This window comes from Sciurus vulgaris (assembly GCF_902686455.1).
Source record: "Sciurus vulgaris genome assembly, chromosome: 16".
NCBI classification, from domain to species: domain Eukaryota; kingdom Metazoa; phylum Chordata; class Mammalia; order Rodentia; family Sciuridae; genus Sciurus; species Sciurus vulgaris.
Genome location: NC_136477.1, coordinates 29,385,183 through 29,399,701, shown reverse-complemented (window position 1 = coordinate 29,399,701; position 14,519 = coordinate 29,385,183). Strand labels below are relative to the sequence as shown.

The 14,519-nt window shown below is 40.6% G+C and overlaps 1 protein-coding gene across 18 annotated transcripts in view; it reads left to right on the top strand.

Annotated features, from left to right (window-relative positions):
• The window catches only part of ARPP21 (cAMP regulated phosphoprotein 21), a 148,138-nt gene that overhangs the window by 85,844 nt on the left and 47,775 nt on the right, over positions 1–14,519 (top strand). For 11 of the 18 annotated variants that reach the window (XM_079115900.1, XM_079115905.1, XM_079115893.1 and 8 more), the window contains 4 exons: positions 5,605–5,838; positions 12,004–12,185; positions 13,025–13,129; positions 14,131–14,391. In XM_079115900.1, the coding sequence (XP_078972026.1) occupies positions 5,605–5,838; positions 12,004–12,185; positions 13,025–13,129; positions 14,131–14,391 (782 nt within the window). Of the gene's footprint in view, positions 1–5,604; positions 5,839–12,003; positions 12,186–13,024; positions 13,130–14,130; positions 14,392–14,519 lie in introns of those variants that run through there. The other 7 variants (XM_079115894.1, XM_079115895.1, XM_079115898.1 and 4 more) reach the window with 3 other exon arrangements.

Here is a 14,519-nt window from a genome sequence, read left to right as displayed (position 1 = left end):
GGGGTTGCAGGTGAATGGAAGCTTGGGCAGGGTTGGTAATGATGAATGGAGAACCCTAGTTGGAGTTTACCCATAGACTGCCCTGCACTAGGAATCCTTTCCCCGCCATACTTGCACTTGGGATGGGGCCAGTGAGGAAGGAATTCTACAAAATCCCTTCATTACACTGATGGCTTAACATAATTACTTTGTTGACAAATTCCTCCTACAAAATCATCCTATGTTCTCCCACATAAGAAGAAAATTAATAGCGTTTAGTAACAGTCACTACAATATACTTATGTGGTGCTTCTTAGAAAGATTCAGGGGACTCATGCTCTCTTCCTGTGAATTCTGTTCACCAATTGTTGAGTTCTTGATTTCCTACTCTAATTAATTGCTCTTGTATCCCACTACCATCGCCGCTGAAGTCAAGAAGATCCACTGTGGTGCTCTTGAGCTCTCGTAAACTAAGAAAGGTTAAATAGTTTTAAACCTTAAAATGCAGAAACCAAGTACCTTAAATAGTGCACTTAAAAATTCCAGCTCACCAAAAGAGCTCTTAAGATTTTAGAATTAATCATCATTTTCCACACACCAACCCCCAATCACGTCCCTAGCAAAGCTCTTTGGAAACATTTAAAACGCTTCGAGAATGCTAAAATGCCATGTTCTTTGAAGAATGATTAGAGATTGTAAGTGCTCCAGATATATATATTTTTCCCTTTTAATTTAAGTGACTCCATTTGAAAGCTTGTCAGGGTGTAGGCATGGAAAGGGGAAAAAAATTTTTTTAAAGGAGATCAAGATAGGATGTCAAAACAAACTTACCATTTCCCAAGATGGTTTTATGAAGTAAAGCTGTCATTTTTGCTGTCATGGAGCTTCAGAACAGCACAAGTTTTCCTTTTTTTTTAACTTCATTGTTCAGGTAGAACTGCAAACTTTAAAAAAAAAAAAACCTTTCTGAGACTGAATCTGGAGTGTGACTTTAAGTTACTCTTCCCCTCTTTTAATTACATACGTTTCAGCTTTAAATAGGTAATAATGAGACTTTTTCCATGTCAGAAGCATGCTTTCCTGCATTTTAATGGAAAGCACGTTACTAAAGACTGAAAGTACAAGCACATCCTCTTGAGGCCCAGGCTGTCTACTACATGTCCCGCATGCGTCTGTAGAGGTCACGTTGCCATCACATCGTCCTTGTGAAGAGCACTTGAATGATGCAGGTACTGCAACCTCAGTTTTTCTTGGTAGTGGCAATACGATTTGAGAAATAGGACTGTATCGATTTCTTCTATATTGGACAAACAACACTGTTTTATTATCGCCCACCATTTCACTCTGGAACAGGGGTTCTCAGCTTTAACTGCACCTGAATCAACTGAAGGACTTGTTAAATCACAGATTGTAGGTCCTGAGTCCAGAGATTCCGAGACCAGAGATCCTTGCTAGTAAGGAGTGGGGCCTGGGAATTTGCATATCTAACTTCCCAGATTCTAGCTGATGCTCTTGGTTGAGCAATCCCACTTCCAAAATAGTTTTTCAGGACCTACAAGGTGCCCTTTTGCTTTAATAATTTTAGGTGTCATGGCCAGTTGTTTTCCAGATGCCAGAGTGGCATTCCTTGTCTACATCCTGTTTCTGCAGCAGTGAAGGTGCCTCAGCTTCCCCCTCTTCCCCTCTTCCTCTTTCTGTTGTTCATCTTTGTTGCTATGCTAATGCATCCTAATGTTATGCTAATACATACGATGCTGATACAGGTTCTTTCTGCTGTAATTTTGGAAGCCCTGGGTTCTTCTACTGAACCCTGCCCACACCCCTCCTGCCCCATCTGGAAATATTTTCTTGAATTATTAATTCAGGAAAAAAAAAACTTTATGATTGGGGTTCTTGTTCAAGAGAAGTAGTAATGCATGAATTAAATAAGCAATGAAAAGTGTGTTCATAGTTATGGCAGTAAGGGTTAAGATGGTCCCAAAGGGGAGACAGAAATGGCTCCTCCGAAATCAAAGTGGGAGAGATTTTTAAGCACTGGTATGAGCATAGAAAAGTTGGGCAGGAGAGATATATGTCTTTTAAAAGCACAAGAAATACTCTTAAGAAGGGTGAGGTGAGGGGCCTCTGGGTGGAAGGAACCTGCTTCTGGTTTGGTCAAGTAAGGGGAACTTCAAGTCACCTTCTTTGTCACTGTTCCCATTCATCTGGGGGGAGCTTGTATTTTACAGAAAAGTATCCTGAAGCCTAAGGGAGAAACCATTTTCTGAAGCTAGAAAGTAGCAGATGAGAAACTAAAACGCAGCACCCTTCTTCCCTGGGGATCATCCCCTTTCCTCCGAGGGAATCAGCCCATGCTGCTCCTTCCAGCCCAGTCCTCCTCCTGGCTTGGGGGTTTTTCTTTGCCTTGTGATCTCTTTTCTCTTCTTTTTCCATTTCCCCTTTTTCTTCTGTTTCCCTCTTGAGAATTCACCCGGGTCACCTAGTCACTTTGATGGATTCTCCCTTAACTGCCTCTAACATCACATTTCTGTGTCTCCTAGTACTGGGCACCTGCTTGGCCAGGGCGCTGGCCCTCACATCAGTGACATGATGGTGAAGGAATAACCTAGAGACTCAGAACTTGGTCCATGTAGTCAAGTTGCCAAGGTTTGAACTCAGACCCCATCACCCACTAAGTGAGCCTTGGAAAATGGATTTAACCTGCCTGAGGATCAACTTTCATTTTCAAAATGAGGTTGCTGTCAAAATTAAGCTAGACAAGTCATAAAGAGTGATTAGCACCCTGCTTGTTGCATAGACATACCATTTAAATACTGACCAAGGCCATCATGAAGCCCCTGAACAGAGGAAAAGGAATACTTTTAATTTTCAGCATCCAAAATCCTTAAGTTTTAAAATATCAATTTCAATTGATTTTAACCCTTTACATACTTCTAATCTTTGCATTGTATTATTATTGTTAGCCTGTCCAGCATTAACACTGGACCAGCTATGAATAGACTACTGCTCTGCCTGACCCAGGTGATGAGATGCTTACAAGGCAGACACAGATGGTCACAAGTCAACCTGAAAGGCCAGTTTCAAAGCCCTAGCTTCTTGATTATTGCCTAGCCACCCTCTGAAGAAATGTGGTTTTATTTCTAGTTTTCAAGTATTGAAAATTTAATTCAACCTTAGATTTCTTCTTTCCTTTCACCTTTGACATCAAATTATTCGCATTGTCTCCTGCTTTTTCTGTTGATGCTGCTACTTTCCCCCCAAGTGACAGAGGAAAATATTGTCATTAATGGTTGGTGATCATTTTTCTAAAGCTAAAATGAACTCACTCTTTGGATTTGGCTTTGACTGTTCATTCTGTATGCAACCTCCCCTAACCCACACCCAACTAGCCCTAGCCCACACCAACTCAGATTTGGAATGTGCTTCATGGGCCCAACTTCTCTCACTGTCTAACTCCTCAGCCTGGAGATAAGTGAAATCAATATTATATGAGTTTAGGCAGCTGCGTGCAGGATGTTGTTGTATTATTTCATAGCAAGTTTACAAGCAAACACTACAATCTGCATGGAGACTATGATCCCAGAGTCCTAATTTCAGTGGTATGATCTCAAAACTATGCTTAGCATTTTTAATATTATTTTAAATCCTTAATTTTTCTCCCCATATGTTACCGAGAACCTCATGAACATTTTAAACCACTCAGAGGAAGCATCCTGAATTAACCTAAAGCTTTATCATTATTAATAACCAAGTCATGGGAAAAGCAGAGAAGATTCTCAGCTAAGGACTTAGGTGATTTCCCATGCTATAGACCTTTCACACTTTTGGGAGGCAGTGCAGAGTTGTCGTTAAAGGTTGGGCTGTCAAATCTGTCTTCCTACGTCAAACCCTCTCTGAGCTGACTTAGGTTATCAACTTCTCACTTTCCCTACCTATGCAGGCAGTCGTAGTATTTATTATTAAAGTGTTTATTCAGGTGCTTATACATACTAAGTGCTTGATAAATACTGTTTTCCTTCTTGAAAGTTACCTGGCTTTCCAATTGCCTCTCTTCTCTGCAATTGCATGTCATAGTCCTATCACTTTTCACTTATTTTAAAAAGTCTTGAGTTAAGCTGGAAGGTTTTTTCTTTTCTTTTTTTTTTTTTCAGAATCTTGGGAAGAATGATAACTGTTGCTTGTATTTTTTGATCCTTTTTTATGACACAGAGGAATGCATTTTTAATGACACAAATCAATAGGTGTGGGCTGATTTAAAAAATGTCTTTACTACGTTTTGCAAACCGTGATATCATCCAGATCACCTATTAGCTTGTATTTACAATAATGGGAATTTTGCTTGGTGTATCTTCTCTCCATGCTCTGGTTACTACTTAGTACCCATAACAGCTATTTTTGATGCTTGCTGGAGCTCTTTGGCTCTTGCTACATTAAAAGGCAGGGAGTGCCCAGGAGACGTGCAATGTGATAGATGTTTCTTTTTTTCTTTTCAGTGGAGGGAGACAAGATATGATTAGGGATAATTTCCACTTGGTGGATTCTACACCTTGTCCCTGTTGTCTTCATATTTTAGATATCTGTAAACATCACCAATATTTGTACTCCTCTATGTCCCCCAAAGAATACTCAGTCTCAACTGAAGGATGCTTGATCATGATGAAGGTCAAGTTCTCCTTCTTCCTGCCATTGGCTATGTTACTAAGAGTGCTTCAAATATGTGGACTATAGTACAAATGTACTCTTAAATGTATCTTGTTGATAGTAATAATAATGCTCATTATCTGTTTGTCACATAGTTTATACCAAACCCAGTATTTGATTTCTCCCATCTTCTTTTACTTAAATCCTTCAAGTCTAAGTTGTTCCATATTTACACAAAAGAAAAATAATTTTTAGTAGTTTAAAGTTTCCCCTGGTCAGCTGGTTAGAAAGAGTCAGCTTCCTGATTTATCCATGTCTTTCTAACTTTCAATCCTGTTCATATTCTCCTAAACCATTCTACTCCTTAAAAAAAGATGCCATTTGATTTTTAGATTTGTTCATTCCTTCATGCTATGCTCCCAAGAGGAATGATCTAGTTTTTCTACTCACATATGGGAGAAAAGGATTATTCCTCACTATCTCCCTTCAAAACTCAGCTGTGTGGGTGTTGAAGAAATAGTACTTTAGAATCACGCATGTAATCAGTAGGTACTAGGATTCCTTCTTAAGCTGCAATCTCTTCATCCTCCATCCCATTTATGTTATTCTTACCATTGCAACTCAGTAAGACATCTCTATGGTATTAGTTATTCAAGGATATAAGAATTCACAAGTACTGAGTTCAGAGCTTCAAGATACCATTTCCCAATTTATTACCCTAGTGGTATATGAGAAGGCTGAGAAAGAGTGCTCATCCTAATGCCTCTTTTCTTAGAAAATAGACACATGAAAAATATATAGCAATGATTTCAATGAAATGTGGGCCCACAATTTAGTTAAGCTTTCATTAATCTTGTCCTGCTACAAACACCTCAATTACTTTAATGATGGGTTATGGAAAAGTAAGCATTTAGACAAAGATTCATGTTCTCTCTCGTCTGTGTTATGTACCAAATGACTTGTTGATTCATATCACTGTGCCAGGTTCCGAGTCTTCCAGCAGCGCAGGCTCTTCAGGATCACTGTCCCGCACCCATCCACCTCTCCAGAGCACACCCCTGGTCTCAGGCATGGCAGCTGGATCTCCTGGCTGTGTGCCTTATCCAGAGAATACAATGGGGGGCCAGGTACCTCCCAGCAGCACCAGCTACATCCTCCTTCCACTTGAAGCTGCAACAGGCATCCCTCCCGGAAGCATCCTTCTTAATCCACACACAGGTTAGTTATGACCTACTCTAACGGGATTGCAAGATTATCAGTGGTTTGTTCTTGTGTTTGATTTTACGAATTTGCTAGTAAGTTTTTTGAAAATATCTGAGTAGGAGAGATGATTGCCTGAATGCAGTGTGGCATCTTTATTCAGGAAGGATAGGTCTACAGTTAATTTATATTTCCATATCTATAGCAATACAGATACTTGGCAAAAGATTCAATTTTCTTTCTGTCCCTTTTCCCCTGACCATGGTGTCTTTCATGTATTCCTGGGAAGAAATATCAGAGACCATAGTGCAACGAGCCGGCATACACTAATTAAAACCCTGTATTTCTCAGTCCTAATTCCTAGTCAGGCGGTATTATGCCAAAACAGTTGTTTGCATTCAAAGATATTTCAGGAACTTGAGGACTCCTTTGAGAGTCACAGTGGATTCTTATACAGAGAAGTTGCTCTCTCACCTTAGAACTTCTCCCCGCTCTTGTGAGGAATAAAATATAACAATAATGAAGAGGAGATGAAAACAGAGCAAAGTTTGATGTATTTTAGGGATAGTAGGCCTGAACTATTTTTGGAAAATTGTTTTTAGAAGACAGAGGAACATTTGCTTTGTGGAGGAAACTTCTCAATGAGAGGTAATTTTGCCCATGCCTGCGAGGCAAAGTTGTCAGCATCTGGAGACATTTTGATTATCATGACATAAGGAGGAAGGGATGTTATCGGTTCTAGTAGGTAGAGGCCACAAATGCTGCTTATCTTCCCCAAGGCACAGGACAGCCCCTCCCGGCAGAGGGTTATCTGGTTGAAAATGTTAGCAGTGCTGGTGAAGAATCCCTGGCTTACAAAGCTTGACATTGATGAGTCACTTCCTGAGAGGCCTTTATTAGTGAGTGATTGGGGGAAAAAAATGGAACTGTCTTGAAATAGATCCGCGGTTGAGTTTAGATCCTTCCAGAGTGTTTCTTCAACTCTCTAAGTTTGAAAATGCAATGCTGGGTGAGTATCTATCTCCTAACAGTAATCTGACTCCATCTTCTCGCATATGTAGTTGTACGAGTAATTGGGAAATTCAGAGAACACGAAAACTATAGTAAAATAGTCACTTGAATAATTGCCACATTTTCATAAAACATATGGCACACTCTCAAAGCATGGTGTTTGATTGAGACATTTTGAAAATGCCATAAGCTTGAGGGAAAAGAAGGAAATAATCATTTTATTGAAAACCATTTGAGAGCTCCAGATTAGATACTTCTAAGGAGGATTTTTGGATTGCTTTTATTTTATTTGGATTATTGTAAGCACTATAAAGGAAATTACAAGAAGAGCAGGATCATAGTCATTACTCTGGGCACTGATCAAAGTCTGATCTGACTCTGTTGGCTTAAATTCTTTCACTTTTAATTGAGATAGAGGACTTGCAGAAAAGAGCATACATTAAAAATTTGTTTTGAGTGGTTTGTTTTAAACAAAATTACAGAGTGTTTCAAAAAGGCTCAATAGAGTATTTTTAGGGTGTAATGCAGGAATATTATTTGTAATGATAGCATGGTTGTGCATGGGTATGTGTGTATTATCATCTATAATCTTGTTTATAGAAAAAGGAAATGGAGTGTTGCTGGTGCCAAGTCCCAATTCTTATTCATTGGATGGAGTCACTTAGAGCTGTTATCAAAATATCTCTTTTGAAAGGATCTCAACTAAGAAAAAGGATGTAATAACACTGTCGAACAGTTTCTCCACACACATTTGTCTGATCTGACAAATGCTAGACATTAAAATATCCCTAGACCAGAAGGAAAACGTATTACTGTGTCTTATAATGTAGTTGAGTGGTGAGATGCAAGGTGAATTCTGATATTTCTTCTCTCTAGAATGTATTTATTTTTATGAATTGAAAAGAGGCATGTGCATGCGTGTATATGGAACTGCTATATATTACATCCATGTGTCAACCATATGTGCATGTAAGTATGTGTATCTACCTAATCTGTCATGTGATCTCTACTGTTGAAACTGGCAGTTGACCTTCTCTGGGCTGGACTCATTTTTCACTGCCATTGATGGGGACTCCTAGAAACCACACCTCTCACCCTTCCCTACATAAGTTTCTGCCAAGCATGTGGCAAAAATTCTTTGGTTTTAGGAACCAATATCATATGAGTATTGCGCTTCTTATGTGGATCGCTCTCAGGTTCATTTCCCTTGTTAGCAGCCTGTCTACAGAACCTTGTAAGGAAAGGCCACATTTAGTCATTTATTTATTTATTGCTTCCCTGAAATAAATAACAAAGTCTGGAACCTGTTGTACATGCTGATGTGGATGTTGGAGCAGTTTTTCATTTAATGTCATGTTTTTGAGATGAGTGAGCGCTATGCATTTAATCCTTTTCTCTGGCTCTGCTTTGAACTCAAGGTGTCCGTGTTTCCTCTGTCCCTCCATTCTCTTACCTGTGCCAGCACACTTACATGGCCTACTGGACCTGCCCCTGCTGCTTCTAACAGGAAAACCTCCTCTAGGCTAAATTGTCCCAGGCCCCACCAGTCTTTTCTTTCTCCTTCAGTCTTCAGTAACTGCCATTCAAACTAATTGCTTGTATTCAGTTGTAAATTGTATCTGGATTGGTAGAAATCATAGAATATAGAAAGGCTGTCATTGTTTGACTTGAAAACCAATAGTTATCTATCCCAGGTTTTCTAAGAAATGGCTTTTGTTCTTTACTCAGGCATCCATCTTCCTTCTCTCAGGTCTTCCATTCCCTTTGCCTTTCTTTGGATATAAAAATCCATATCATATATATCTTCTTCTCTTTCCAGAAGCATCTGTAGTCTGTCTACTTAAGAGAGTCCTTAGTACTGTTTATGTGCAATCATTTAGAATCTTCTCTTTCTCCTGCTTCACAGGACATTAATCATATTTCAAGCAGAATATCTGGAATTTATCAAAAAGTACATCCAAATATGCTGGGGTTATGTTTTAACTCTAATTATAGGTCATTTTTCACATTTCTCAAAATTGAAAACCATATAGCAAATATCCTTCCTTTATGCTTACTGTTGTGTGTGTGTGTGTGTGTATACATGTATGTGTAAGCACAGAGGAGACTGAATTTGAAATAAGTTCAAATAAAATTGTAGACTTGTTTCTGTGGAGATATTTTTTAAAAGTGAAGTATCTAAATTTTTTCTTTTGTCTTTCTAAAATATAAAACAAGGATGGGGAAACCAAGTACCAGAGTACTAAAGAGGCTGATGCATTGTTTTTAAAAAAAAAAAAAAAAAATTGAAGTACATTTTATCTTTTCCCAAATTACTGGCTTTGTCAGGAAATGAATTGCAGGTTTTGCATCTAGAACAAATGTATTTATTTTTAAGAAAGGAAATAGATGTAAAACAATAAAAGGTAGCTAAAATTAAATGTCAGTGGTGAGAAAACAAGTGCCTGGAATATTAAGAACATAAAAAAAAAAAAAAAAAAACTACAGATTTAGTCATTGTTCTGTGAATGTATTTCTGGTACATTTATTTTCCTATCACAGCACATTGCTGTGGTTATGAAACTATTATCAGAACTTCCTTAGTCCTGTCACTCACATTCGTAAATAGGCAGCATTTAAAACTTCTTGTTACGTACACACCAATGTATGTGCACTTCCTTAGTCCTGTCACTCACATTCATAAATAGGCAGCATTTAAAACTTCTTGTTACGTACACACCAATGTATGTGCACTTCCTTAGTCCTGTCACTCACATTCGTAAATAGGCAGCATTTAAAACTTCTTGTTACATACACACCAATGTATGTGCACTCAAAATCTTTGGTAATGATGGAGGACGCTGAGCTCCTGTTACAGTTGGATTACCAAGTCAGTCTGTTTCTCTTTACCCATGAGCATTTTCTTTGGCACTACTGCAGCCTCATTATTTGCTGTCCCCCAAACTGTTCCATTTTACTTTCTAAATTTAATTTCCTGAGGTATAAAACACGTAGGTGGAATGCATGACCTGCACCCATTGGCAGTGTAGGCCTTGGTGAATTTTTGTATATGTGAACACCTGTGTAAACATCACCTAGAACAAGACATAAAACATGTCTAGTCTTCCAGTAGATTCCCTAATGCCCCCACAAGCAGTACCACTATTCTGATTTCTGTTGCCATTGAATAATTCAGTCTGGTCTGATCTTATATGTAATAAATGGGATTGCATAGTAGATAATTTTTATGACTAATTTCTTTCTTGTAGCCTATTTGAATAATTAGCTCCCATTTTATACCATCTGTTCTTGTCCTATGAGTACCATATGTACTTCCTTTTTCTAGAATATTCTGTTTCTTCTTGGTAAGTTTTTAGATTATGTCCCTCTCTCCTGATCCCTTTTTGTTGCTATTTTTCTCATATAACCATTGATCCATCGTCGTTATTCATCTGTATTATTAAGGAACAGACTATTTTCTCTGCCATCATATGCTCTTAACCCTGGATAAGAATGTTCATGTGAGCCCTGTGCCTCAGCGCAATGTATGGACTGAGAAGGTTTGCATATGTGCCTGAGGAGCCCTTGGCATCTGTCTGCAGCATTGGCCTCATGCTGAGGTGTGGAGGCCATACTTGGAAACAGCAGCCCCAGTCTGGGGACCCTGTTCCTTCCAGGCATTTTGCTCCGTTTCCTAGAGAACATTTCTGTGAGTTTCACTTGGTAGATAAACCTTCCTTTTTCCTTTTCAGTAGGGCTTCAGGGGCAATGGAAAGAGGAGGAAAAGGCTCACAACCAGCTCCACAATTTGCCAATCCATTTCCCATGTTCTAATTTTTCTGCCAGTATTGGGTAGGATTCCCCTTTGAAGCACATCCTGCACCTCTTCTGACTCATCTGCATTGATTAATAACTTCCAATTGTGATTGTTTCTTCCCCCATCCCATGATTTCTTCTTGTGCCATGTACTCATTATGTATGCTTAGATAATTCAATTAAGTTATTTTGGTATAATGGAAAGGGAATGGACTTTGGAATCTTATTGACCAAATCATTTTTTGATTCTCTCACTGTGTTTTTTTTTTTTTTTTTTTTTTTTTTTTGCTTAATTTCTGAACAAGTTCTCTGGTCTCTCTGAGCCCTAATTTTCTTATCTCTAAAATGGAAATGTTGATGTGCTTCTCAAAAAACAAAAAATAGAATAAAATGAAAATGAGATTACATATTTATGGGGTTGTTGGGAGAGCTGAAATGGTGCATGTAAGGTGCCTGTCACATTGGAAATCAAATGTTCTCTCCTTCACCTACTCTTTCCCTCTCTCCCATTTATTGCCCTTTGCTTCCCTCTTTTGCTCTCGGTATTCCTGAGTTCTTCCTAGCGAGCCTTCATTTCCTTTTCTGAAAAGCAGAGATGTTACTTTTCTTCCTCACAGAATCATCATGAGGCTGAAATGATACTATTTTGCAAAGGAAAAAATACTCCTCCAACATAAAGCAATATTATTAGTAACAGCAATAGCTATAGTGAAACATGCATTATTTCATAAGGCAAAGTAATACAGATATATAAGCTCCATTGCAGGATGATTCGGTGATGAGTTTATCATGCATCATCTTTAAAATATGAAACCTGTGGATCCCTGGTTATGTCTGCTTAAAGAAGTGAGCAAATGGATGTGTTATGTTCTGTCAGATAGGTGGCTGTGGATCTGACGATGATTCCGAATTGGCAACAGGGCTTAGTGGAAGCAAAATAAATGTATGGGCAAATAACTTGTGACTGTGGGTAGCTAGTGTTGTGTAAATGGGAAGCAGCCGTGCTCCTCAGTGTGTGTTATCTCACTGATGGCTGTGAGGTACCCAGCAGCACAACATGTGACTTTGTGAAAATTGCTTCTCTGCAGGTCTCTCCACTGGATGCCACTGTCCACAGGTACATTGAGCTCTGGCAAAGCTCCCTGAAGATGGTGGATTTATTTCTGCTTCTTAAATTGCTATGGGCTTACACTGTCATCTAACCTAAGCTAGTTTGGGTCACAAGCAGTAAAACCTTCATTCAGGTGAAGGTTGTGGTGTTCAGGTGCCCACCATCCTGCCCCTTTATTTTGAGCTAATTTTGCACTATCATCGTGCTTCTTTCTGTTAGGGACAGATTGAGAAGTTCAACTGGATCAAGCTCTGATCTCCTTTCAGGTCAGCCCTTTGTGAATCCCGATGGGACTCCTGCAATATACAACCCTCCCACCAGCCAGCAGCCCCTGCGGAGCACAATGGTGGGACCGTCCCAGCAGCAGCCTCAGCAGCAGCCTTCTCCGCAGCCTCAGCAGCAGGTGCAGCCACCACAGCCACAGATGGCAGGTCCACTGGTCACTCAGGTGAGGGGCTGGCTGGAAGCCGGGGAGGGAAAGAATTCCCAGATGAAGTCTTCATCATCTTCAGAGCAGCAGGGCACCAGGGAGGAGGTGAATTTTCCAGGGGTGCCACTCATAAGTAAAACCTGTCCAGCTAGCATTCATGGTTGTAGGTTGACAGAATTTCATCTGATGTTGAAGTTTAGATAGAAATTCAATGGATGTACTTGCAGAGTAAGAGCAGTAATAGGGATATGTTTTTTCTTAGGTCTAGATGCTGTTTTTATGTATTGAGTAGTGTCTGTCTTACAGACTGAACTCATAATGCCATTCAGACTTTGTATCATCTTGCTTATCCATTCCCATCCTAGATCCAATGCTCATGTCTGCCAAGAGTCGGTATTGAACTTGTTATCAATGGGGGGAAAGAAAATCAGTCCATTCCAAATGAACTGCTGTTCATCCACATGCCTCTTAGAAAGAGGCAGAACTGCCTCTTTTCCTAGGGAAACATGTGGACATCGCCACAGGAACCTGAAGTGTTCTAGATAGGCCACTAGAACACTTTACTTGTTTTCTTATTTCTTAGTCCTTGGGCAATACTTTTAGAATTAGAGAATCTAACCACCAACAACATCAAATGTACATCACTAACTTCTCCAAGGAGTATTCCTTCTGTGCAAACTAGCCTCCCTCAAGGCTGTCTCAGTCTGGTCTGCATGGCCTTGACTTTTACTTGGTGGCTGCTTCTCCTCCCTGGGCTGCACTGATCCTACAGGACCTGTTAGGGACAGTGTTGTACCTCCTGTGGGATTCAACCCCTGTGCTTTTCTGTTTCCTGATCAGCTTTTTCTTCCCCCTAGTCTGTCCAGGGGCTGCAGGCACCCTCCCAGTCAGTGCAATATCCGGCAGTCTCTTTTCCTCCCCAGCATCTCCTGCCTGTGTCTCCAACGCAGCACTTCCCCATGGTACTGTATTATATGTATGTGTCTTTTCCCCTGGGAGAGCACACTCATATGGTTTGCTGTTTTCCTATGCAGCTCCGGCTGATCCTGGGTGGGTGTCCTGGGCTGATGGTGAGGTGGGGGTTTGTGTGTGAATGTCTCATCCCTGAACAATGCAACCCATCTCTGTAAGACATCTCTTGTTTCCTTTCTGTTATCTGCCTGTCTTATGTTAAGTACTTCTATAATCTGGTACCTTTATTTAAAGAACTTACTAGCTAAGAAGGAATTGCAGGTTCTCAGAAGTAACAGAGAGAAACATGAACTTGGTGTGAGGGTTTGGGGAATCTCTGAAGGTCAGAGTCAAGATGGTAGCCACCATCATCCTACGCTCCTGATGCAGGTGTTCCCCTGGGATGCCAGTCCCCCAGATTCTTTTCTTTTTACCCTCACTCCAGTAGATCCTTTGTGGCAATAACTTAAAGGGTGAACATTATCCCTAAATTTCAGGCCCAGGCAGTGAATGAATGCTCCCTGATACAGGCATGTAATCCCACCCAGCCTGTTGGTGACTCCCATCCTGGCTCCACCTTTGCTGCAGCTGTGAGTGGTGATGAACATAGGAGTGTCTGCCTCTCTCCAGAAGGCAGATCCATGACTGCTGCTGGGGAGACCAGCTGTCCCTTCAGGGCCTAGCACCAAGCACCAGCACCTTGTCTGCAGCACCATCCGAGGATCCTGAGCCCTCCATTAAAAAAAGATTATTTTGCTTGCATTGAAGAAGGATATTTGGGTCAAACTGTTTACCATCTACAGTTCTTAGGATGATTAAAGCCTGATTTCTCATGCGATGCTCTCTTTTTGTGTTCTGACCGAAGAATTTCTTTATTTTATTTTTTTCAATTCATACTTCCTCTCTTCCCCCCCACCCAATTATGTGTGTCCTGTGCGTGCCTCAGTGTGATTTCCTCGTTACCAAGCTGATCGTCCTAATTTCCTCTTTTCTTCTCCCCTTTGGATGGCAGAGAGATGATGTGGCAACGCAGTTCAGCCAGATGAACCTGAGCCGGCAGTCCTCAGGAGAGACCCCTGAGCCGCCATCGGGTCCTGTCTACCCATCCTCCCTCCTGCCACAGCCAGCCCAGCAGCCCAGCTATGTCATTGCCTCTACAGGCCAGCAGCTTTCCACAGGAGGGTTCTCTGGCTCTGGCCCTCCCATCTCACAGCAAGTTCTTCAGCCCCCTCCTTCCCCCCAGGGATTTGTGCAACAACCTCCGGCTGCACAGGTTGGTGTGTTCTTCTCCCACCTGCACTTTGACCCCTCTTTCCATGTAGAATGTCACCAGGTCCAGTTGTCTTCCCCTTCTGGTTCATGTAGGTCTTCCCTGCAACCCCAGGACCTGTTTTGTCCTTC